Below are 23533 nucleotides of genomic sequence, written 5' to 3' on the forward strand. Positions count from 1 at the left end.
CCATCGATTGCCGTTTAATACACTCAGCAGGGACATTGCCTAGTGTACGGTTTACTGTTGAGAAAACGTTATATGTATCTTGAACTTCTTTTGCACCGTACGTAGCCAACCGTGCTAAAAACTAACCCACAAAAAGCAGTTCAAAAGAAATGAGTTTTCAAACTAATGGAATTAGGGCAACATCAATTCTTCTCGTGAAATATCTTTACGAAACAAAACGGCTCTTTTGCATGTTGTTACCGGCCGTGATTAGCTCCTGAATGACAGCGTGGCCATTATCAGGCCCACAAGCTGGCATTGCTTTCTTCCTGTTTTCTGGCCGAGTCCCATGTTCTTGGTGAAGCAGCTCAGGAAAACGGCATTATTCACACACTTCCCCTTGCCGGAGGTTACCATGGAGGCCCGAGGCAGGGTGGGGGTGGTAGGGAAGCAAGCACACACACAATAAAGTGTCGCCCCCATTAATACGTACACAACGCAGAGGACGCGGCACGCGACACACACAGGCAAACAGGGAGCAGGCGCGCGGCAAACGCGCAGTGCCCAACGTTCAATGGAGCACGCAGCGCCGAGTGCACAAAGCAGGACATGATACAAAGCTGCACCAACATAACACGGCACGTTAATACGGCATGCAGCATTGAACGGGGCAGTAGAAGGCATACAGCACCACTCGAGGTTGTAATTCCCAAGAACATTTGACTATGCTCTTATTGTTATTCACGTTTCAAACGTTTGCAATGACCAATGAGGTGCCAGGGTTCAGTCTGAGTCCCAAGTTATACAACGGTTCTCGAGTGCACTGCGGACTGTGTAGCGGTCTCACCAGCGATGACCGATTGCGCTAAGCACCCCGTGCACGGCAACTTCGGCCTGGCATTTGATTTACGGTATTCAGCAATAAGGAACCGAGCTGTATTTGTGCAGAGAGGAGGCAGAAAACCACTTCCATACAGCCGTAGAGGCGGTGTCTCGTGACTGTTGTACGAGACGCACGCAAGCGCCACACGCTATTTCTATGGCGTCTAGTCCCGGGGATTTGTCCTCGAAACGTGACACTTGACCGTCAACAAGACGTTAAGCAATAAACAGCTATTTCACCCAGAAGCAGTGATGCATCCGTGCGGCCCGACTTGCTGCACGAGACGGACTGAAAACAGTGCACAGATTCAGCACTCGTCTCCAACGGTGACCTGTGCCAGTCATTGAAATTCCAAATTACCATGGCAGTTCCAGCCATTGTTGACTTTCCAAAAAGCATTAATACAATTTTCGGCCCAAGAGAGACCATATGCAGAATTGACCGGCAACTTGGTTAGTCAAGATTCTTATTATGAATTATCAAAACAGTACTGTGGGAAAACACGCAAAGTATATTAAATAAATCAAACTTGAAACAATGAAATTGAAACATGCAGGCATTAACAAAAGAGGTCGCACACAGGAAAGCAGGTGGCTCAGGTGCTGTCATGACCGGGATCACAGGCTAAGTTGCAACGTTGGCGCGCGTGTTACGCACCACATGACGCTTCACCCAAACAGTCCCTCTCCCTGGGGGTGACCAACGAGGGCCTTCACACGTTCACAGAGGAAGTCTCATTCTCGGCACTAATTTATAGATTCCGGACAGTGCTAGCTCTCCCACTTGACAACGGCAAGAGCGGCGGTCATAAATAGCGATTGCGATGCACTCATGGCCACGACAAACCTGGCTCAGAGGGAGCGCGCAGAGCGGCCGAGCCACGAGGGCCGGTGCCACCACAATACTCCGTCAACACCACCTGCAGAAACCCCCCCTTCTGCTTTGCAAAATTCTGACGACTCGGTTGGAAAGCCCTAAGGCTTACGGCAGCACAGTTACATTCAGATAACGGTGCTAAATCGATCACCATTCTATGTAAATAATATATACTGTATATACATTTTAACACGGTTCCTAAGCACACTCAAATTCCCAAAGAAAAAAACAGTACAATCAAAGATGTAATAGGTAAGAGTTAACACATATCTTGAATTGACAAAGGGGAAAAGAAACGATGAGGAGAGGGAATTCCAAAGTGCCGCAGTGAAAGTAAAGAAGCAGAAATATACGTGAGGTGACCTGTCGTGTGGTGAGTGGGTGAATGTGTTGTGACTGCAGTGTGATGAGGGGGAGAGTGAGTGGGTGAGTGTGTTGTGATCTACATTGTGGTGGTTGAACTCGGTCGGAGGAATTAACATATGCAGTTCACGGGAACCGTAACGTGGTAGTCGCCATAGAAGAGTGATAAGCAGGTGACGAACCACCGGGTGAGCGAGTGATATACTGCGCTTTACTGTGAATATAACATTACACAGAAAAATGTTCTACTTGCCACTAACAGACACCTAAGTGGGCACCAACCCCAATGAATAAAAAACGACTAGAGGCACAGAACTGCAGGATTCCCACCATACAGGATTGCCACCACTCAGCACCACCAACGCAGCATCAACTAGCGCTCGACATGGCAAGACAAAAATCTGACTTTAGATCAAGATTCACCCGGTTCGATATGGCGACGGGGATCTTTGCGAGTTCGATATCTTTTGATTAATCATTCTTAAATGATCCAAGTTCATTATTTCTTTCGCAAGGGAGACACCAGTGACTCGAGATGTTCAAGCAGCAGTTCGGTAACGTTGCACTTTAAGCCCGCGTCTCATATCGTCGCTCGTAGGCATGCTTTGCGACACCAACACAAGATGCCCCTTGGTTTTGTGAATGACATCACAGAGCTTTGATAATGCCTTTTGCTTTTCCCTGTTTAAACAAAATAAAACTTTCATTCAATGGAATAAATATCCTTCAAACAATGCCAACACATAACACCACCCCACCCCCGCAACTTCCTTTACATGAAAAAGTTTTACACGTGAAGCGTGGCGTTAAAACGCATTTTTTCCCCCAGTCCTAATCACAATTACTTTCCACGTACCCTTCGGGGGGGAAAGGATCGATTGGATTTATAATAACAATGCAACTGACGACACAATTCAATTGCAGGTGACGTAAATTTAACCTGGCCAGTGTCTAATCTGTAGTCGGCTTGAGCAGGCGAGATATGCACGCGACGGTTCCACGTTGCGCACGGCGCGAATGCCAACGCAACCATCTCTCGGGAAGATTCGGATGTGGGCCCTGCCACTGTCCAACGCAGAGGCCACACGTGCCGCACCATTTCGGCGCAGGCATGGAAGCATCCAGGAGCTGTGGCAGCACGATACCGCGACAACTGACAGCGAGCACGCGCGGTGCCAAAACCAGCAGGAACCGCACCCATCACCTGATCGCCACCAGCAACACTCCAAATGTCAAGGCCCGTACAGGAAGGAAGCGTTCAACGCTTCCCGTCAAGGCGTGAGGGGTGGCCGCCGTGTATTCCCCAGCACGTTGACACCGTGACGCTTGCATCACGAGCGGCCCCCGCTGCCGAGGCTTTCCAGACAGGCACGGACTTGCATCGGCGCGGATGACCGAGACACGGACTTTGCCTCAATACGAGGGGGCACGCGCGCACAATCACAACTTCTGCGTCTTACGCAATCCGTTTCAAATGGCTCGAACTTTCTCGATGACAACCGCAACGAGAAGAGTCAAACACATTAAGGAGCTACTCTGGTGATGGTGCCCGGGCACGTGTAAAATCGTCACCCTAGTCATGTGCAGTTGCTTATCCGTTTGATTTTTAGTAAAAGTGAAATCTAAAATTAATTAATTGGTGAGTATTAAACAAATCCTCGAACATACTTCTCTGGCATCCGTCACAAACGGTACTCGTCCTAAATAGTCAATCATTTCCACCATAGGAATATACAATTTACACCACTGGCTCAGGAACTGAAACCCCACCATGCATTATTTAATTTATTTTCCAATCATTTTAAATAATAGCAAAATTGTATTCCAATAATTTTTTTCTCTCGATTATATTAAGATTATCTATAGAGCATTCAGTTTAAAAGGACTATCGAGATAACTAGGAGAAAATAATACAATAATTATTTTACATGGAAAGTAGACACATTTTACTACAATAATGGAAAGTAGACACATTTTACTACAATAATTTCAAAGGTGGAAGAAATTTTGCTCGCTCCAAGTGTTCTTGGAGGAGACGCAAGGCACTTGTTGTATCGTGGCAAGCTGCTACACCGAGCCACGGGCAGAGGGCACCGTGACTGGCGCAAATATGAGAGAGGAGCGGCAGCGAGGAGGAAACAAAACCAGCTGAACAAGAGCCAGAGACACCAAACCAAACAAACGCACAGACAGGGAGTCGGGGTGGGGGGCTCTCTGGAAGAGCTGGCGATAGACAGACAGGGGGGCGCTGGGCTGGGTCCTGCTCCACCAATTTTCTTTGTGAGCCCCCTCGTCCCCCCAAGTTCCCTCTCCTTTGCGGTATATCACCGTCACAGTGGGGCCCCACACACAACAACCCGATGGTCCCAAATCCGAGAGGAGCTGGAGCCGGGCTTGCTCCCCAGTAGAATGCGTCACATCAGTCGTGACGAGAGAGCTGCTCCGAGCAAGTGGAGTGAGCCACTTAGTGGCACCACCGGTGCAAACCGCGCTGCTCCTAATGCAATGCTGCCGAACGATGGCACAAGCCTCGCTTTCCATTTGGGAACAGAGGAGGAAATAAGCAGCGAAGGAGCTCTGAGAGCGTAGCTAAGTGCGCGCTTCACAGGCACTGCGAGCATGAACACTTGATACGCCATTGGTCTGTCGTGCCAGCGGACGATACGCTCGACTTAAGTGGATGGAGCCTTGCGACTAGAGTCATTGCAATTGTCACCGCAATTAAATATCAGTTTGAGGATGAAGAATGTAAAACGAATCACTTGAGCATTTTCAGTCATTGATGCTTCTATCCATGTTGAGGATCCAGGCTACCAGACTGACTATATTCTTACAGCTTTGTGCAGTAATCTTCGACAAATCTCTCTCAGTGTAATATGTTTTCCTGGTTAACAAACTATATAAATTATCATTTTACAATCAAGCTTTTATTTAGTGTATTAACCTAAGCAACAAATCAGAAGCAACAGCAAAAAAAAGTTTTGTTTTGTGACATGAGATTAATCAATGGTGGGAAAAAGGTTAACCTACCAATGTATACTTTTGTATTTATACGGCACTTGTTTTTGTATACTGGCAATATTTTGACACAAATAATTAATCAATCAAGTCAGTAGAGGACTACCTGTATATGGGGCCAAAATTCTTCCAGACTAAGATTAACCACAGCGTTACTAGCAGGCACACGTTTTCTTCTTTTGTTTATGTATGTATGTATGTTGAACTTCTTTCGTACCATACGTAGCCAACCGCGCTAATCAGAGGTGCGAAGGAAGGACAACAAACTAAACACAAAAAGCAGTTCTAAAAAAATGAGTTTTCAATCTAGATTCAAAAATGCATAGCAGCTATGAAAGAGATTCAGTTGCGAGTGATTTAGCCGTTCGGTCGCAACAGTTGCTCTTCTGACTGGGAGGTCGAAGGTCAACATTCGGTCACCGCGTTGATGATATTCGTTGTCGTGGTTTCCCACTGATGGGACTCGGATGCGGCCGAGCACAGCAACGTGCCGGAACACCCTTGGCACCTCACAGCACTGGCAGCTGTGGTCAGCCAGGTGACGAGCGCTCGGTCCAGTTCCCATCGCTACCGAGATTTAGCGGAGCTCACCATGCACTGTAGCAAAGTGGACATTTAAGACTCAGTATGCACCATTTTCTAGACTAAGCCATTGTGTGCGCAACTCGAAAATTGGAACAAATTACCTGCAAACTTAGAAAATTATTCTTGTGGAATTAACCACAATCCTGGCACTGTTATCCAATTTTCCTGTTGTGAAAAAGAAGCGCTGAAAGGAAAGGGAAGTATTTAGAGCATTTTAACGGCGGTGGCGAGACTGGGTTGCTGTGCGTATACAAGCCGCCAAAAGTTGAGATTCAACGGCATCATGGGATTGAACCCATGACGATGTACTTTCCACAGTTTTTTTCCACCATCATATTTGACCAAATTTACCTGACCAAAATAACACATTGATAGACTTCGATCACAATTATCATTGCAAGTCACCAGAAAAACATAGGCGGGTGAGGGAAGGCTTTAATTCCAAAAAAATTGTGCAGGGTTCCCAGTGCACGAGGGTGAGGAGGAGCGGCTGGGAGCGCAGCGGGCACGGGCCCAGGGAGAGGGGCCCAGGAAGCGCTCGCTCGGGGTGAGCGGCGGCGAGCGATGATAGCGGCAACCAATTCTCATCGTTGACACAATGGGAGCGGTACCGTGGTTTCCCCTGCGGCCCGTCCTTGACCCACGCGTGCGGCAGCTCATCCTGCGTTTGGTAAACACACCGGGGCCGCGCAGGCTTCCTGCTCAACATCCTTTCTCACACCGTGCAGCCATAAACAGCACGTACTGAGGCCGTGCTGCTGCACCGCACAGCACAACACGGTACACCAAGCAACACATCCTTTCTCACACCGCGCACACAAACAGCATGTACTGAGGCCGAATGCTGCACTGCAGAGCACAGTACTCTAAACAACTCATCCTGTCTCACTATTAAAGATGCCAAAGCTAGAAGAGTTCACTCGTTTCTTAAATTGGGAAAGGTGTTTTTTTTAATACATATAAGCGTTTGGGAAAAGACAATGGCAGGGAATTCCAAAGTCGAGCAGTGAGATGGAAAAAGCAGAAGAAGTGGTGTCGTGACCTGTAGTGTGGTGGTTGAATGCAGTGTGGAGGTGGAGGTAGACAGAGTCCTCAATCAACATGGGTGGAGGAGTCAATGAGTGAAGTTCACGGCAACAATAACTATGGCAGCTGCGACAGAAGAGTAACAAGAGGTAACTGACCACCACGGAGCAAGTGATGGAGTGAATGCTGGATCAATCAACCGGACTGCATTACACTGCATTTAGACACGTTTGTGTACCTTTTAACCCTTTCCCATTGCGATGACGTACGTGTACGTCATCAGTTTGTCCATAAAAGGCCATGTGGGAGGGTGTGTGGCGCAGTTTGGCGCCAGCTATCGTAGAGTGCCGTCATGTTGCTACGGTTCTCTTCGCCGAGTACAATGTATTAAAAAACAGCGGCGCTACGCCTCTCGAAATAAAAATTAACTCTAACCGCTTGCACTTTCCCAGATTCAGTGGTGAACGGGACCCACCCTGCAACTTCCAGATGTCTCGGAATGGGAGAGAGTTAATACCTTCCCCAAATGGCTAAACATTTGACAAAGTGCATTTGTGTTCATCGTCTACCGAACATGTGATACAAAACAAAATAAATTTGACCTGACGGGTGACACAAAGCCACTCAACGAGGCGTATAACTAGAGGATAAGCAAACATATAAAAAAGTCAAGGAACACAGTGACAGAATGAGCCTTCACACGGAGGTGACGATGCGTAGGTAAGCATGTCACGTTCGCTCATCAAGGCCGTACGCTGCCTGCAATGCCACTGCCACCACGCAGGGACACAATCTGGACACGCAAACTGAATTATTTTTATTTAATTCACATTTTACTTCAACTATTTTCCTTCCTGCTTCGTTTTTTTAAGTTTAATAATTCGTCACTTGTCAATGTGGCATTAGTTTGCTCTGGTTCCTCAAGGTTACAAGTGTTTTGTCCAAAACGTTCAAAATTGTATAGAACAAATTGCCTTTAAACATGATTCATTGTTAAAACATCACACTTCGGCATCTCCCAAAGCATCACACTGCGCATTATCTGCTGCCTAATTTTCAAAACGTTTTACTTCCAGTCACAGAATTTTGCTTTTATTTTCACTGACACAAACTGCAACTACAAAAATGGCAATCTTATGCGTGTGTGTGCAGCACTATATAAATACACTGCTGGATGAAGGCCTCCCTACAACCTTTCGGTCATGGGGGTGTTTAACCATACTTCCCCAAGGTGAGGTCAGTTCGGGTTGGTTCACATATCACTTGCCACCAGTGTTAAGCCAGGGCTGGGAATCGAACTCGGGTCGCCAGGTTCATAGCGCACGGCGCTAAACACTGCTCCACCCCCACCCAGCCAGATGGACAAGTGCTCAATTCATATATAGGTAAAAGACCACTGTCAATTCCGCTCTTCGTGGGAAATCTGGAGGAAATACAATTAAAAAAATATACGTAGCACGGGAAGAGGGGACAATGTTGGCGTTGATGATCAACTCGGAGGTGTCGGGCTCCTGCATAGTGGCGCAGCTGCTTCCCGTGTCCTGACCGAGCTACGCGGGGCGGCACTTCAGAGAACGAACGCCCTCGCTGGCAAGAAGCACACTTCATCATCGCCGCTAACCATTTCACTTTCAGATTGTTCACTTTCGTTATTTTTTTATTAAAATTCAGATTAACACGTAGGCTTCAAATGTTTACCTCAAATCAGGTGTGTCGGTTAGCAGAAAAGTGACGTTGAGCAATGCAGACAGGTTGCCCACAAACAGTTAAGGTGAACGACGTGAACGTCTCTGCACTTCCACGAGCTTACTCGTAAACGCACCTCCGATTAGCACGGTTGCCTACGTACGGTGCAAAAGAAGTTCAACAAACACATATATACAAAGACAAAGATCCCCATATAGCCTTAATAGACTGTATGGGCAAGTGCTGTTAGCGAGCACCACACATATATATACAAACAAAACGAAATGCACCACCAAGTGCCACAACGGGACTCGGACACCATTGACTTCTCTCGAGCGTCATAAAAGCAGCAGTCTCGGACAACTGGTTTGAAATGCATCGGTGTTTAAATAACAATACACAATAACGTGCATTTAGTCAGTTCTCAAGATATCTTATTCCAAAGTTTCCCAAGGAGTTCCTGATAATACAAATTTGTCCCACATTAAAGTTTACATAATAGCAGCAGACACAGCCAATTAATATCACTAACCAGTGATTAGGGTATTTTTTACAGGCAAAATAAGAATATTGCCAAGCAACTGGGTAATGGCAGTACCGCAACCAGTCTCAGAACTATGGAATGCCAGTTTAAAATGCAAAAACCTTAACCTGCTGACGAATAATTATTTAATTGCTATTTATAAAATCAGTGCTGTGTTGTTTATTGTGAACTGTCACAGTCCTCCAACTGTCTGCGAATTTTAAATAGCTTCGGGCATGTCAGTCATTGGCCCATCAAACTCGACTGCATGTAAAAAGCAGCAATTATTTTGGGTGGGTGCATACTATTCCAATACACAAACTCAGAACGCAGGATTCAGCGCTCTAATACATGCACAGCAAAATTAGGTGAGCCACCAAGCCATATGTAAGTTAAAATACAAAAATTGATACACACTGCCCAAGTCCCGGTGGAAAGATGTTATCCCCCTTGCCTGGTATACAGGATGTCGTGGGTTCGATCCCAACTCTGACGCTTGCGGTATATTTGGAGTTAGCATGTGCTGCCTGTAGTCGCGTGGAATTTTCTCTGGGTTCTCCAGTTTTTCCCTCCACATTTAGAGTCAAAATGTGTTAAAAGGATTTGGCTGCAATAAATTTCCACGTGACAAGTCACTTCATTCAGCTATGATTTGTGGCCGGGTCGCTTCTGAAAAAGAGATAGAGAGTTCAGTGGGCCTTACCTGGTAAAATAAAAATAGTTAAATTTTTGTTTAGTTAAAGTCGAAAAACAACCAAAGGCCTTCAAAGGTTGCTGCCACAGCTCTGTAGCAAACGGGGCGGCATGACCACCTACCGGGAATGCGGATGAAGGACCAGCCGTGGAGTGGCGCGATGGCGTGCAGGCCGGCCAGTGGCGACGGAAAGAAAGAGTCGTGAGGCCTCCGCGCCTGAACCGCCCGGACAGGACTCCCGAAGAGCAACGCCTGCTGTTCCACCGCCCCGCCAGCCTCCAGACGCTCGAACTCCGCGCTCCGGTCCACGCAGTGCCACTGCCGGAACCCAGACACCACCTGCCAAGGCGAGGGATGGTGCAGGTGTCAAGGATCACACATAAGAAGATGGAGCCAACCAACCGGTGACATTCAAACAGCGCTGTGCGCGCAGAGATATGCGCTATATGGTCAGCTTTTATGCGGCACTGACAAAAGTTACATTATAACAGGATGCAAGCAAGATTAACCTTTTAAGACTCAACTTTCCCCAGAGGGGTGGAGCAGTAGTTTGAACATGACGCTATGAACCTGGCGACTTGAATTCGATTTGCGACCATGGCTAATATCAGCAGTGAGTGACGTCCTAACAGTTCTTAGGCCTGAGCAAAAGTGTCAAAGAACGTAAAAATGAAAGTGAAAGGAAAGTATTTACAAAAAACATGAACTATAAAGGAGGTTTTTGTTAATCATATGACCACATCCATCATTTGGCATTGTGGATGGAAGCTCAGAGCCCCTTTGCAACTTGCCAGGCAGGGGGTTATTTATTGGCTCTCAACATTTCTTGCAATTCACCTGTACAGCAGAATACGGCAACGATATCCCGAAGACCAAATAATAATAAATAAATAAATGCTTTTACCAGGTAAGGCCCACTGATTTATATAGCTCTTTTTCAGAAGCGACCTGGCCACAAATTATAGCTCAATGAAGTGGCTTATCATGTGGGAATTTATAGCAGCCAAATACTCAAACGCATGTTTCTAAATGCTTGCATGTTCTCCACAACCATGGGGAGAACATGCAAACTCCAAATATACAACAGGCGCCAGGGGTCGAGATCGAACCCACGACCTCCTGTATACCAGGCGAGGTAGTTAACATCTCGCCACCGTGGTGCCCCGAATGTAGGTGGCTGCATTGTTAAAGCAACCAGCACGGTCCAGGATTTCACATCCCAAGGTTTCCATGGCAAACCGGCTCGGTGATGCACACTGATTGCTAAGTCTTCCTCCAGAGGCCTTCAGCCTCCAATATAATGTTTATTTTTTATTTAATCTAATTACACTATGTAACACAATTTTGTTCCTGGGTAGTAAGTGTTATTTCCTAATTGCTTATGCCAAAAAAGTATAGAAAATGGCTATTATTCCCCACAAACTTAGCTTTTGTGACCAGGACAGTGATATTTTGAAATCTACCTATTTTCATTTAAGTCAGAAAAAAAATATGAATCAAAATGAACGTGTATTTATACTAAAGTAATACAAAAATTACTACAAAAGATTTAGAAGGGAGTAGTTTTTCGAGATTTACGATTATACTGTAAATCACTTTCACGAATCAGCCCCCAAATGTAGTCTCCCATCACGATCTCGTTATACTGTCCTTGGTAGCGGCGTTCAAAGTCGAGCATATCCTGGTGGAAGCGCTTGCCTTGTTCCTCCGAGTACGCTTCCATGTTCTCCTTGAATTAATCAAGATGAGCAGCAAGGAAAAGGGCTTTGAGGGACATCTAACAGCCCATTGTGCCGTAGTTTTTCACCAGTCTCAACCAGCTCCACATAATTTCCGACCTTGTGATTGCCCAGGAAGCTACGAACCACTGCGACAAAGCTGTTCCAAGTCGCTTTCTCCTTACGAGTGAGCTTCTTGGGGAATTCATTGCACTCCAGGATCTTCTTTATCTGTGGTCCGATGAAGCTTAGAAAAAAAGTCTTGAAGGTACTAGCCACGCCCCCTCGAGGAACCTTCCCGATGGTTCCCGAAGCATCCTTCCCGATTCCGCCTGTCACCTTTGGCCCAGATGTTATTCCCTCTTAGGATTGGATGCCGGTTACATAATAGTGCCTGTATCCAGTTACCCTTTGGCACCCACTGGATGGCACTCTCTCATTACATCACTATTTATATTACTGGAAAGTTCTAAAATGGTCTAGAAGTTACTCCAAGTTTACTCAGCACTGAATATATCTGGAATGTTTTGAAAAATAGGTAAATTAAAAAATATCACTGTCCTGGTACCGAAAACAAAGTTTGTGGGGAATAATAGCCATTTTCTGTACTTTTGAGGCATAAGCAATTCGGAAATAACACTGACTACCCAGGAACAATAAATAAATAAATACATGTTACACAGTGTTATGTATGGATTAAGGGAAATATTTAGTATAAGCTTTGTAAATATGACCCTGCAAAAATTAAGCAAGCTAATGATCCAGAGCCCCCACAGATGCACGATCGTACACAACGCTGCCAGCCGTGGGGGACAGATCAGCTTGGCTGGGTATCTCAATGCTGCAGCTGACAAATGTTGCAGGGCGGTATCCAAATAAATTTCGATTTAAAGCTTTCGTGACTGCAGGGATTCATCTTCTTTGTTCTTTCGGTAAAGTCACGTAGAATGAAACATTTCCCTTCTACGTGACTTTACCGAAAGAACCAAGAAGAGGTATCCAAATATTCACGCAAAAACCATGCCGCGGTGAATGATAATGGACCTTCCCTGTTGGGAATCCCAGATCTCTCCTGTGATGAATATTAGGCTTCTCAATGGAACCACACCTCACCCGGTAACGTACAATGGGCTGCCTCGATCGCCAACCTTCCCACGCAAATACTCAGAGAATGGCGATGCAGTTAGCTGGGTGGTGCTTGTTAAATCAAATCACTGTCACAATTATTCTCTGCCCATCATGACACCTGGGGTGGATAAATTAAATACCAATATAAGGGAAGTCAAAAGTTATACCGGACCCCAATGGAAATATGGAATTTCTACCACTGGAAAATGAGTACAGCCCCATCATTCACATATGCAGAAAGACAATTTTACTCTGAACATAAATACACAATTTGTGCATGAAGATCACATGCATTGCACACGAAACAAATCAACTTGTAATTGAGAGCAGAATTACTCAAGTTATGATTTTATGACCCGATGATTAAAGCACTGTGCTGTGAACCCAGCGACCAGAGTTCGACTCCCGGCAACAGGTCTTGGTCCCGCCCTTCACCGCCCTGACCAGTCTAGTGAAGCATGGTCAAACATTCCCACAATACTGAGAATGTAGAGAGTCCATCCAGCAGTGGGTTGACAAAGGGCTCGTATAAATACATGTATTGCTACCCACATGCCAAATTTCAAGTTTGTTGCATGTTGGGAAGTATGCTAAACATTTCGAACAGACACACATTCACAAATTTCCCTTTTATATAGATGAGTGTGGTCTTGAAAGTGTAATCTCTAAAACCTACAACTGCATTTACAACCACTGATTGTGAAGTGCTCTGCAACTACACACCTGCCAGTTTTCTGTGGCAGCTGTGACCCAATATGTTTATGATTGTTAGGCCAACGGTGAAGTCCTTTATTGCCAGACCCAAATTAGTCTGCATTGCAAATACCACACGGTATGCAGGCAGACATTGTTGAAGTGCCAAAGTGCTGCGAGTTACTTTTCAGGAGCCAACTCTTATTTTGAAATTTTGGTCGTTCCATTTAGCACATTTCCCCTCTCCTTCCTGCCATGAATTAGAACGCTCCTATCAGCCATTTCTCTCTCATCCACCGAGACGGGGAAGATCTGTGATGTCACCCGCATGTGGCAGCGTTACGCAGTGTGCCTGCTGACGTCACGCACCCCCCCCCCCCACCCTCCGCGTAGGCCGTGTATTAATCCAAGACGAGAATCCAAGTCTCGGGTGAAGCCGGGTAGTAAAGCTAGTCAACGATAAAAAATGGACTGGATATCATAAAACTCCATCATCAGGGGACTTTGCGAGAAATTCAGAAAATTGCGTCGCGAGCTTTAATCACGCGTCTTATACGGTCTGGACAGGGAAACCAGGGGACCTTGTGTTGTGTGAGGGGCACAATGCAGCACACTGGACGAGTTGGACAAGAAGCTGGTGTGAGCAGAAAATTTACTTCGCCATTTAAATCTAAACTGCTATTATTTCACTGACCACCCATGATGTAATCTATGGCTACACTTAATTTGCTAAGGGCAACAGGAATATTTAAAAATAAATCAATCATCACACAAAGACCTGACATCTATTTTGATGTATACATTGCTGCCTGCTCAAGCCTATCCATCCCATGAATGAGTGGTGTTTCAAGTCACTTTTAATTTGCAAGCATTAAGGTTTGAGATGTGCTTTTCTAAAGTTACATTTCCAGTGAAAAATGGCTCCTTCTTTAAAATATTTTTTGTGTATTTGCTTAAAGGAAATTGATAACCAAACTGAACCCATACCCCCCACTGTGTAACCTCCAGTAAATGCAGCACACGGCAGATGCGAGGGGAAGGCCAGGTCAGGCCATCGCCGAGACGGAATCTCTAAACTGTGGTTGGCGCAGCGGTGGGTTGCGCAGAGCCTACGGGTGGCTCCGCGTGGCCACTCCATAAACACCACCGGCGAGGCATAAACAATCCTGAAACCGAGCGCACTCCACTCCCCTTTTCACAGCCGCTCTTGCGAAACCCGACCCTGCCACAAAGTGACCCGTCCGTGTACCTTGGTACCCCAAACAAAATTACCGCTTCTCTCACTCGGTTGCCCCCGCTAGAATTAGAGAGGTGCCATTACTACGGGTGGCGGTTAAGAAAATAAGCGTCCGCGACAGGTGCAGGAGCCAAGCACCTGCCAGACGGTATGAGCCACGCGCGAGCGAGCGAACGGGCAGAGGTGTGCGGACACCTGCCAGGAGCGGCTGCGACGACAACGCTGCCTGCTAACGTCACGGCCGTGACACCTGCCGACACCGTGAGGTCATGCCCCTGCCCGGTCATGCCCCCGCCCCCCCGCCAAGCATCGAAAACAAACCTGGGAGGGAGACTGTGGTCTTAACACAAGTAATTCCAAAAGACACCTGGGCAGGCAACTGCAACAGCAATCCGTCGTGGAACCCTGGGCTAGCTTACCAGTCAATCTCATTACATTTACATTGTAAAAAACAATATCACCAACTGTAGCTCATCTGTATCTTTGGCTCTGTAGCAGAAACCAAAACCCAACATTGATTATGATGTGTATACATTTTTGTCTTGCTCAAGCCGAAGCAAGCCATGAGAGAAACATAATTTAATGAAGGCTACTCTGAATGGGTTTTGAGAAGGTAAACAGGATGAGAACACAGACAACTCAAACAATAAACAATGACGCTCTTGGAAGCTGCACCACGTTAAGTTTAAATGCAGTGCTGAGAGCGTTCAGTGAGCGTTTAGCCCAACGGCGAGCGAGCTTCGGCTCTTTTAACCTGCCAGCTGCTTTGTGCAATGGTGTTCACGAAACACTCAAAAAAATTATAAAGATTAGCTATCTACGTTGATATCACCAGTCATCTTTCCTGGAAGAAGTGGCCTCAAAACAGGCTCTTCATAATATTAATAGGCGTGTGTGTGTTTATTTTTGAGTGCATCTGATTGATGAAGGTGAAGTCTAAACAGCCGACAATGTAAGCCCGCGTTATCTGGCGAGCTTCCCGCTCCCGCAAATCATAATGTGATAGAATCGCCGGCGTGCACCCGCACTATTGTGACATTAGCACATTACGATTGATTACAACGGCTATGTGGTATGATAACAGTGAGCCACGTACAATTAATACATTTTGTCGACCTTTTGAACTTTTAATTACATAAACATTTAAAATTGACCTATGCAATCATGATCCATTAACAGACCAGGTGCTGCTCATAACATTTGCTGTAGGACTGCATTGATAATGACACGCAAACAGACACAGCCACACACACACTCACGCAAACTTAGCACACGGCCAAGATGACACACAAGGCAGGTGTGACAACCTGTCCCTAATCAAGGCACAGTGCCGGTCTTATTTACCAAGATTAGCATTACCACACACTTGGAGAGTCATGCATCTCCTTTAAAACGTGTTTAAAACTTGGCAGATACTTGGAGAACGGCAGACTTCAGAGCAGCCAATAAAAATTAATTGGGCAAATGTGTATTTACAGACGCAGACAAAGGCATCTTTTACAGGGCAGAGAAAATGCCGAAGCATTTAAATTTATAATTTTATTTGATCAACAAATAATATCAGAAAGCTCCTATTAACACTGCCATGGCACACTATGGGTCACATGGCGAGTACTTGACCAAGGTGTGTGTTGATATAGTTGATGCCCAGGACTGCTTCAGATACAATTCTGCACTGCTGTGCACATCCAAGAACAAAACATGCACCTCTGGCAATGTAGCACATATCCAACATGGACCCCAACAGCGACCCAACTGAATCCCATCCTGGCTTCTCGCTACCACGTAAACTCTGGACCACGGCGAATCGTCGCATTCGGACACCTGTCGCACGGTCGGTGCGCCCCCTTCTTCTACATGAGTGGAGGACAAAAGAGAGGTCCCACCTGCGACTTCGGAGAGGAGCAAATGATGGGAGCGTGCGGTCACCCTGCTGGTGGCCCACGGAGACCATTTAGCGACATCACAAAAGCAATTCATCAGTTCGCAGCCACCAGCGCTGTCGGATGGCGACAGAACCCAGACATTGATTCATAACGTTTTTGCCGTTCCAAAAATCAGTTGCTTATCTCTGTTACAGGCTGCGCGAAAGCAAAAAAATTTAGCCACAACACTGACACCCACGCGACATGTAACACACTCCTCTGTGTAACGTAGGTTCATAAATGCATATGCTAGAGCCAGTAATGCAGACTGCATCGTTTAAAACGTTTCCGATCACAGGCGAGCAACAAACAGCACTCTCAAAGTTGTAATAGATAAGAGTTTAACACATCTCTTAAAATTGAGCATTAGAACTTGGGAAAGAGACGACTAACAATTATATATTTTTAACCAACTAAGGCCCACTGAGCTATTAAAGCTCAGTGGGCCATAAGTGGAGCAGTGCTAGGGAAGATACAAAGAGCAGAAAGAGTGGACTAGCCCCATTGTGTGTGTGTAGACAGAGCAATCGTGCTGGGTTCAATCGTTTAATTCCATCTTACAGTCGATAATGTTGTGGGAGCACGCCATCTGCTGGAAAATGGTTATTAATGACCTCAATACGTAAAGTAGGCCATTGTATGCAAATGTAATAACAAATCATTGGCAATAACAATGTAGGCACAGCAGGCGTTGGCAAAGCCACGAGTCACTCACCCTTTGCCTAAACCGAAGCAGGGGAATTTTAATATGCGTGATGTGCACATTAAGTGTACACACAGCATGACTTGGATGCACGTAGTGGACACAATTTTGAGGATGAGGCAGGCAATGACACAATAAACAACGCAATGAAAAGGAGAGATGAGTATTGAGTATACATTAATGACTACATTGAATTTTGTAAAAAGAATTATACTTTGGACCAACTAATACGCACCTGGGCAGAGCAAAGATTCAACAGCAAACACACAGTGATACGAGCCAGGTGACCGGAGTTTCACTCCCGGCCATGGCTGGTATCAGTGGCGATGTCTGAAACGGACCTGGGCCCTCCCATTTAGTCAACACGTAAAATATGGTCAAAAATACCGACGAGCAAAATGGCAAGGGAAGGCTGTCAACCAGCAGTGGATAAACAAACGAGTGTAAATTATTAACAAAATTAATTATCATGCACAATGCCTTAGGATTGAGAAATAAATTAGGAATGGAGCAACAAAGTCATATCCTGTATTAAATCCTGCAGCAAACAGCATAATTAATCTTAGGAAAATCGCACGTTTCTACGAATGCTGCTCAACCTATTCGAACGCGGCTGCCAATGCATGTATGTATGTACGTTGAACTTCTTTCGCACTGTATGTAGCCGATCGTGCCAATCGGAGGTACACGAATCGACCTTGAGGCCTCCCCGTGGCAGGCCACCTCGAGGCAAGGGTGGAAGTGTCGAGTCTCACCTTGGGGAGGTAACCGAGCAGGAAGGAGGGCACGTCCGAGCGCTGGCATTCGCGCAGCACGGTGGAGGCCGTTCGGCGCGAGCGCACGGCCTGGCGCACGTGGCTCAGCACGTGGCTCGCGTGAGCGGTGAACACCAGCTCCTGTATGGCACAGGCAGAGGACGACAAGTCACCCCCCCATCCAAGTGCTTCTCGAGCTCTCTCGCCTCCTCTCCCCGAGCGACGCTTTCCGAGCCGAGCCGTGCTCTTGCTCCGATGAGCAATGAGGCCCGGGGTGGTCCTGCAAGCAACCGTTAAGTAGGCCCGGACAACCGGCGCCAGGCACGGGCCTGTGCTGTGTATTGCAGTGGCCATTCGTTCAACAGCGGAGGCAGCAAAGATGATTGGATATGGCCTCAATGTGGCGAGATGTTAGATATCTCGCCTGGTATACGGGAGGTCGTGGGTTCGATCCAGACCATGACGCCTGTATATTTGGAGTTTGCATGCTCTCCCTGTGGTCCCGTGGATTTTTCTCCGGATTCTCCGTTTTTTCATTCCACATTTAGAAACATGCGTTTAGAGTATTTGGCTGCTATAAATGTCCACTTGATAAGCCACTTCGTTGGGCTATCATTACTGGGCAGGTCGCTTCTGTAAAAGAGCTATATAGCTCAGTGGGCCTTACCTGGTAAAATAAAAAAGTTATAGTTTTTATAGTTTATACTTTTAGCCACCTAGCTTGCTAGCTTTCTTTACCTAACAGCAGCAAAAAAAACTTAACCCGATTTTAGATGTCTCCAACAACCAGCTATCAACCTACACCACACTCAAAATGGGCAGAGTGAACACTATCCAGTTGAGATGCTATTAAAGACAAGATGGTAGGTAAGAAGGCACCCTGCAACTCATGATAACAAGAAAATCACCAATTATGCTGTGTTGATCGATCACTGGAAATGCACTTCCATAAATAGGATGAGATTCAAATATTCCTTTTCATTCAATGTCCCTTTTGCATTCAATTGCAGTAAACGTGCTGCTACTTCCAAACGCAACATACGAAATAAATCTGCAACTGAATGCAATCTTGTCACCTGGCCCTTATTTGTATTTTTACTTTCAAGAAATAAAAAATCGTTAGCACGGAGACCGTGGCACTGTTCCTCAAGCTGCGTCTCTCCATGTACAGAGCGTGCAAACTGGCCGAGTGAATTCAAGCTGTGGACCAACTGGCCAGCCGGAGGGCAGCCGCCCACAGCCGACAAGCTAAGGACACAACAGAGCTTGCCCCACTAATTCTGCAGAGACTTTGCTTTGGTTTTGCTCAATCTGATTGCATCCATGCACAAGCTGCTCCACTATTCACGCCAAATAGGCATCTGATCCTATTGTAGACAAAGGGCCCAGCTGTCAAATCATTTGGCCCTTATATAACAAAGTAGAGTTAAATTAAACAATAATGCGCTACGTAATTAAAGTAAACGATCACACCAAAGTGCAAACACAATTAGTGACAATAGGTTTTTTTTAAAGCTGAAAATGTTTACAACTACAATCTGTCAAAATATATACTGTATTATAAACGAAATAACTTACATTTTTTTCTCCATTAAAATTAAATACAACTTTCAACGCTCCATAACCTTTGAAAAACACTTTACCAATAGTACAGGCCAGTACTAAATTATAATCGGACTTGATTTGGAGCTTTCGTGACTGCAGGAATTACTCTTTGGTTCTTTCGGTAAAGTCACGTAGAAAGAAAATAATTATTAAATAATAGCATCCGACGTTTCAATTGCAACACAAGCAATCATCATTGGGTACAAATGAAAGAGAAAAGAAACCTAGTAAACTTAGAAATATAATGCAATACAACACAGAGAGTCGGCTAACATAACAGTCAACACCCTACCTGATTGATTACGTTCTTCCAAAGATTGCTAAATTTGAGAGAGAGACAAAACACAGACACGGAGACACAGACAGACACATAAGCAGAGAGAGATAACACAGAGACACACAAAGAGAGACACACACAGAGACATACAGAGAGAGACACACACATAGGCACACAGAGAAACAACGCCTCTGTGTCGAGGCCTTAAATAAATAGAGAGGGGGCAGAGAGAGGGGGGGTAGAAAAATTAGCATGTCAACGAGAGATTTGGAGCTTTCGTGACTGCAGGAAATAATAGAGCAACAACACGAGGACACACAGAGACAGAGAACACACTTAATCAAACAAACTTAGTAAAATTTGGAAATGTAATGCAATGCAACACAGAGAGTCAGTCAACACACAATTAACGCATAGCCTGGTTGATTACGTTCTTTTGTCCCACCCCTCCTCCTGAAGTCACTTCAATGGGACTCACTCTGGTCATACTTTTTACATGCCCTGAAAAAGAGTGCTCACAGCATGTCAAACCTACATCATTTGTAAATCTCCGAGCAGGAATAAATCAGTAACTGGGCTGACACTGGAAACAACTCATTAAGCACTAGAGAATTATGGGTATGAAAATATGCATCTGTATCGATGTAAAATTACAATTATATTTAATCAGCCCAAGTGCCTTTAGGACTGTTATTCGGCCATATTTATTTAAGCAACTATACCAATGTGCAAGCTTGGAATTCTGGACTAGTTTACTTGCTTATTCAAAAGCTGCTGGGTAACATTAATCGGTTGATGAACAAAAAAATAAAACTTTTATGTGAAAAGACAAGACTGTTGTTGATTTGAGGTTCGAAAGCCTGGTTAATCACAAGTGGCGGCCCAGATTCAAACACAGAATCTGAGCAGTGCGGTTCACTGTAACGTGGCATTAGCCTTCGATGGCTAATGCCACGTTTATCAAAGACAACAATAACGACAGAAGAACAAAAATAATATGTGCACAAGTTAATGACGTCAGTGCCAGTTTCTTGAAATCATTCCCATAAAACTACCAGTGCCTGTGACTACAGATCCACACACGGACCTCAAGTGTGCACTTAGGAAGCTCATTGATATGTAGGCATTATTCCGAATACGACGCCCACTGTGATTGCATCAAGCAACCTGTGGTGGCCCTGTCCAGAGCCAGAGCCTCCTCAAAAGGCTTCCTCTATCTATCAGAGGTGGGGGGCCCCCAGGGAGCACTCAGGGGGTGGGGAGGCGCAGTTGGGCCGGCCGTTAATCAGTACGGAGAGTCGGCCGCCACGCGGGTGTCAGCTCACAAGCTTTCTGGAACGCGCCTCCCAATGGTCGGGCCACCCGTGCGTGCGGCTGTGGGAGCTGTGAAGGGGCTTGTATCTGGGGCCATTGCAATAAAGTTCATTGCATGGCTTCCGGTGCAGAGCGATGCCGCTATTCGATGGACAACATTAAATCGGCTGCTGCCGCTTTTAACAATTGCTTCATCTCTTGGAAAAAAACAGGGACTGTGCCGCCTCCAAATTACCACCATCATGACATTCCCTGGGCAAAGTGGAGGCGTGCAGGTTAGGAGTGTCTGTGCTACTTGGGAGCGCAAAGCGCCGGTTACTGTTGTGGTATTGTACTGTATTCGATTATAAATGTAATTACTCACACAAAACATGATCTCCCATGGAATACCTGCTGCAATTTGGCTCATATCACTACACGAAGATATGAATAAGTGCATTACGTAAATAAATGGTTATGAGCAGGCAAATATGGAAAAGAATAAACTATCGATATCAACACAAGTTCAAGAGGCCGTCACGGCTACTGCAATTGCAGCCATCACCCCCTGGGCATTGTTTTAGTGGGCACTGCCACCCATTGACAAACCAGACTCTTACCTGTAACACGGGGCTGCTTTTTACACCGGGCATCGAGGTAACTCTCTGGGGAGAGAGCAGCAGCGCACGCGAATGCAGGTACGGCACGCGAGCCACCTCCTCTGGCCAAGCCTGCTCGTACTGCAGCCGGTACGAGGCCTTCATGGCAAGGAACACGGCCAACCACCTACAGGTAGGCAGGCAGGAGCGCACCGGGAAACACACACACACATCACTACGGTTCACTTGCTGCAAGGCGAAGCAGCAAACAGCATGGAGCCTGAATTGGCCGACAAAATGTCAGTGTTGAGATGGCATTTTAGTAGGACCAGGAGGATACTTGTGCCGAATTCATGGAATGCAAATTCGTTATTTTATGCTGCGGCCTCATTCATGCAAATTGCAACCTCAAAGCACTGTGCACAATGTGCAACATGCGCAGTTTACAAATGGAGGCACGGGAAACCGCAGGCAAGGCAGAGCCAGAACCGGAGACAAACAACTGCCCGAGCCCTGTGGTCTGTGAGTAGGGGGGGCGGTACTTGCCATGCATAATCACAATTGCTTAACGTGTGGGTTCATTTTCTGATTTGGCAAATGTGGACCACGACGCAAGCACACAATGCCAGTCTCATGCTAAAGATGTCAAAGAACCTTGAACGTCAACCATGAAGCAGGCAACGTGTACTCTATGATTAATACACCTGAAGTAGCAGCCAGGGTGGCCGCTGGATTCGAACTTCGAACCATTGCAACAAGCGGCGAATGCGCACTGTCACCGCCTGGATTAACATTGATATCTTTCTAACAGTGTTTGATCTATGGGATTCCACAAGAAAATAAAGGGAGGAAGTGAAACAAAGAAAATGATACTGATAACAAGTCAAACGCTTGAAATTTGTTTTAATTGACAGAAAGCTTAACACAACTGCTACTATAAAAAACGTGAAAATTTAATTTTACTGGTTAAGAATCAAATCCAAGTGTATTTTTTTACATTTCTGGGCTAAACCTCGATATGTTTTGATAATAATGTTTTGGTCATTTCAAAGCTCCAGTCTCATAATTGGTCCGAGAGGCCTTGGTCCGAGAAGCTTTGTACTACAAACAATATATGATAAAGATGAGCTACGCCTGGCACTCGGCCTGCCCCAACTAATCTGTAGTAAGTGCCCGTGGCAATGGGTAGAGGAGGCTTTACCTGACCAGCAGCCCCTGCAGCATGAGGTTAGACAGCTCGGCCGGAGAGGTGTCCACAAAGCGCAAGAAGGAGAAGGAACTGTTGTTGCTGCCGCCTGCACACAGAGGTGATGATATATTTTATTATACAATGCGATTCGTGCAAATTGCATCTCAAATACACTGTAAAATTTGTAACATGCACATATTTTGCAGGGAGGCCTGCGTGGAAAAACCGTAAACAGGCAGCCAGAACAGGAGCCAACAATTTCCCAAGCTCTCTATTCCTATATTGGGAGTTTTGTCTCACTCCATTAATGGGTGATTGTACATTTCCCGCACAACTCCCTGCCACCGGCCAGCACGGTCCAAGAAAAGAATAACAGAACTCCTCAGTCGGATGTACGCATGGTGATAATGTGCAGCATGAACATTGGGGTGCACACTGTATGTGAACATGTATGTCTCTCCACTCGGCACAATGTGCAGCCTATTTTTGGATCATCGTAAATGCATCCTGCGTCACAAGTTTTTTTTGTTCAACCTAACCCTAACTCCAAAGAGACCAGGATGAGTTTAATTTCAAAAGCGATCAGGGGTATCAGTCTGCCAGTGGGAGGGGGGGGGGGGAGTGATAATGATATGTATAACAGCAATTGAGTAGTTTGCATGTAATCTTTGAATTTGGAAAAAAATGTAACCCAAATGCCAGCACACAATGGCCTACTTTTACAAATGACATGGAATAACGGAGAGAAGAGAACCACTGATGCAGTAAACAAAGAGGT

The 23533-nt window shown here is 45.8% G+C and overlaps 1 protein-coding gene across 2 annotated transcripts in view; it reads right to left on the minus strand.

The window, feature by feature from the left end:
• INO80 (INO80 complex ATPase subunit) overlaps nt 1-23533 on the minus strand; it is a 96510-nt gene that overhangs the window by 17833 nt on the left and 55144 nt on the right. For both annotated transcript variants that reach the window (XM_078608825.1, XM_078608826.1), the window contains 4 exons: nt 22768-22861; nt 21588-21753; nt 17793-17933; nt 9756-9972 (listed from right to left, as the gene is read on the minus strand). In XM_078608825.1, coding sequence (XP_078464951.1) covers nt 9756-9972; nt 17793-17933; nt 21588-21753; nt 22768-22861 — 618 coding nt within the window. The remainder of the gene's footprint in view (nt 1-9755; nt 9973-17792; nt 17934-21587; nt 21754-22767; nt 22862-23533) is intronic.

The sequence above is a fragment of the Lampetra planeri genome, chromosome 30 (genome assembly GCF_965212315.1).
Source record: "Lampetra planeri chromosome 30, kcLamPlan1.2.h2, whole genome shotgun sequence".
NCBI classification, from domain to species: Eukaryota; Metazoa; Chordata; class Hyperoartia; order Petromyzontiformes; family Petromyzontidae; genus Lampetra; species Lampetra planeri.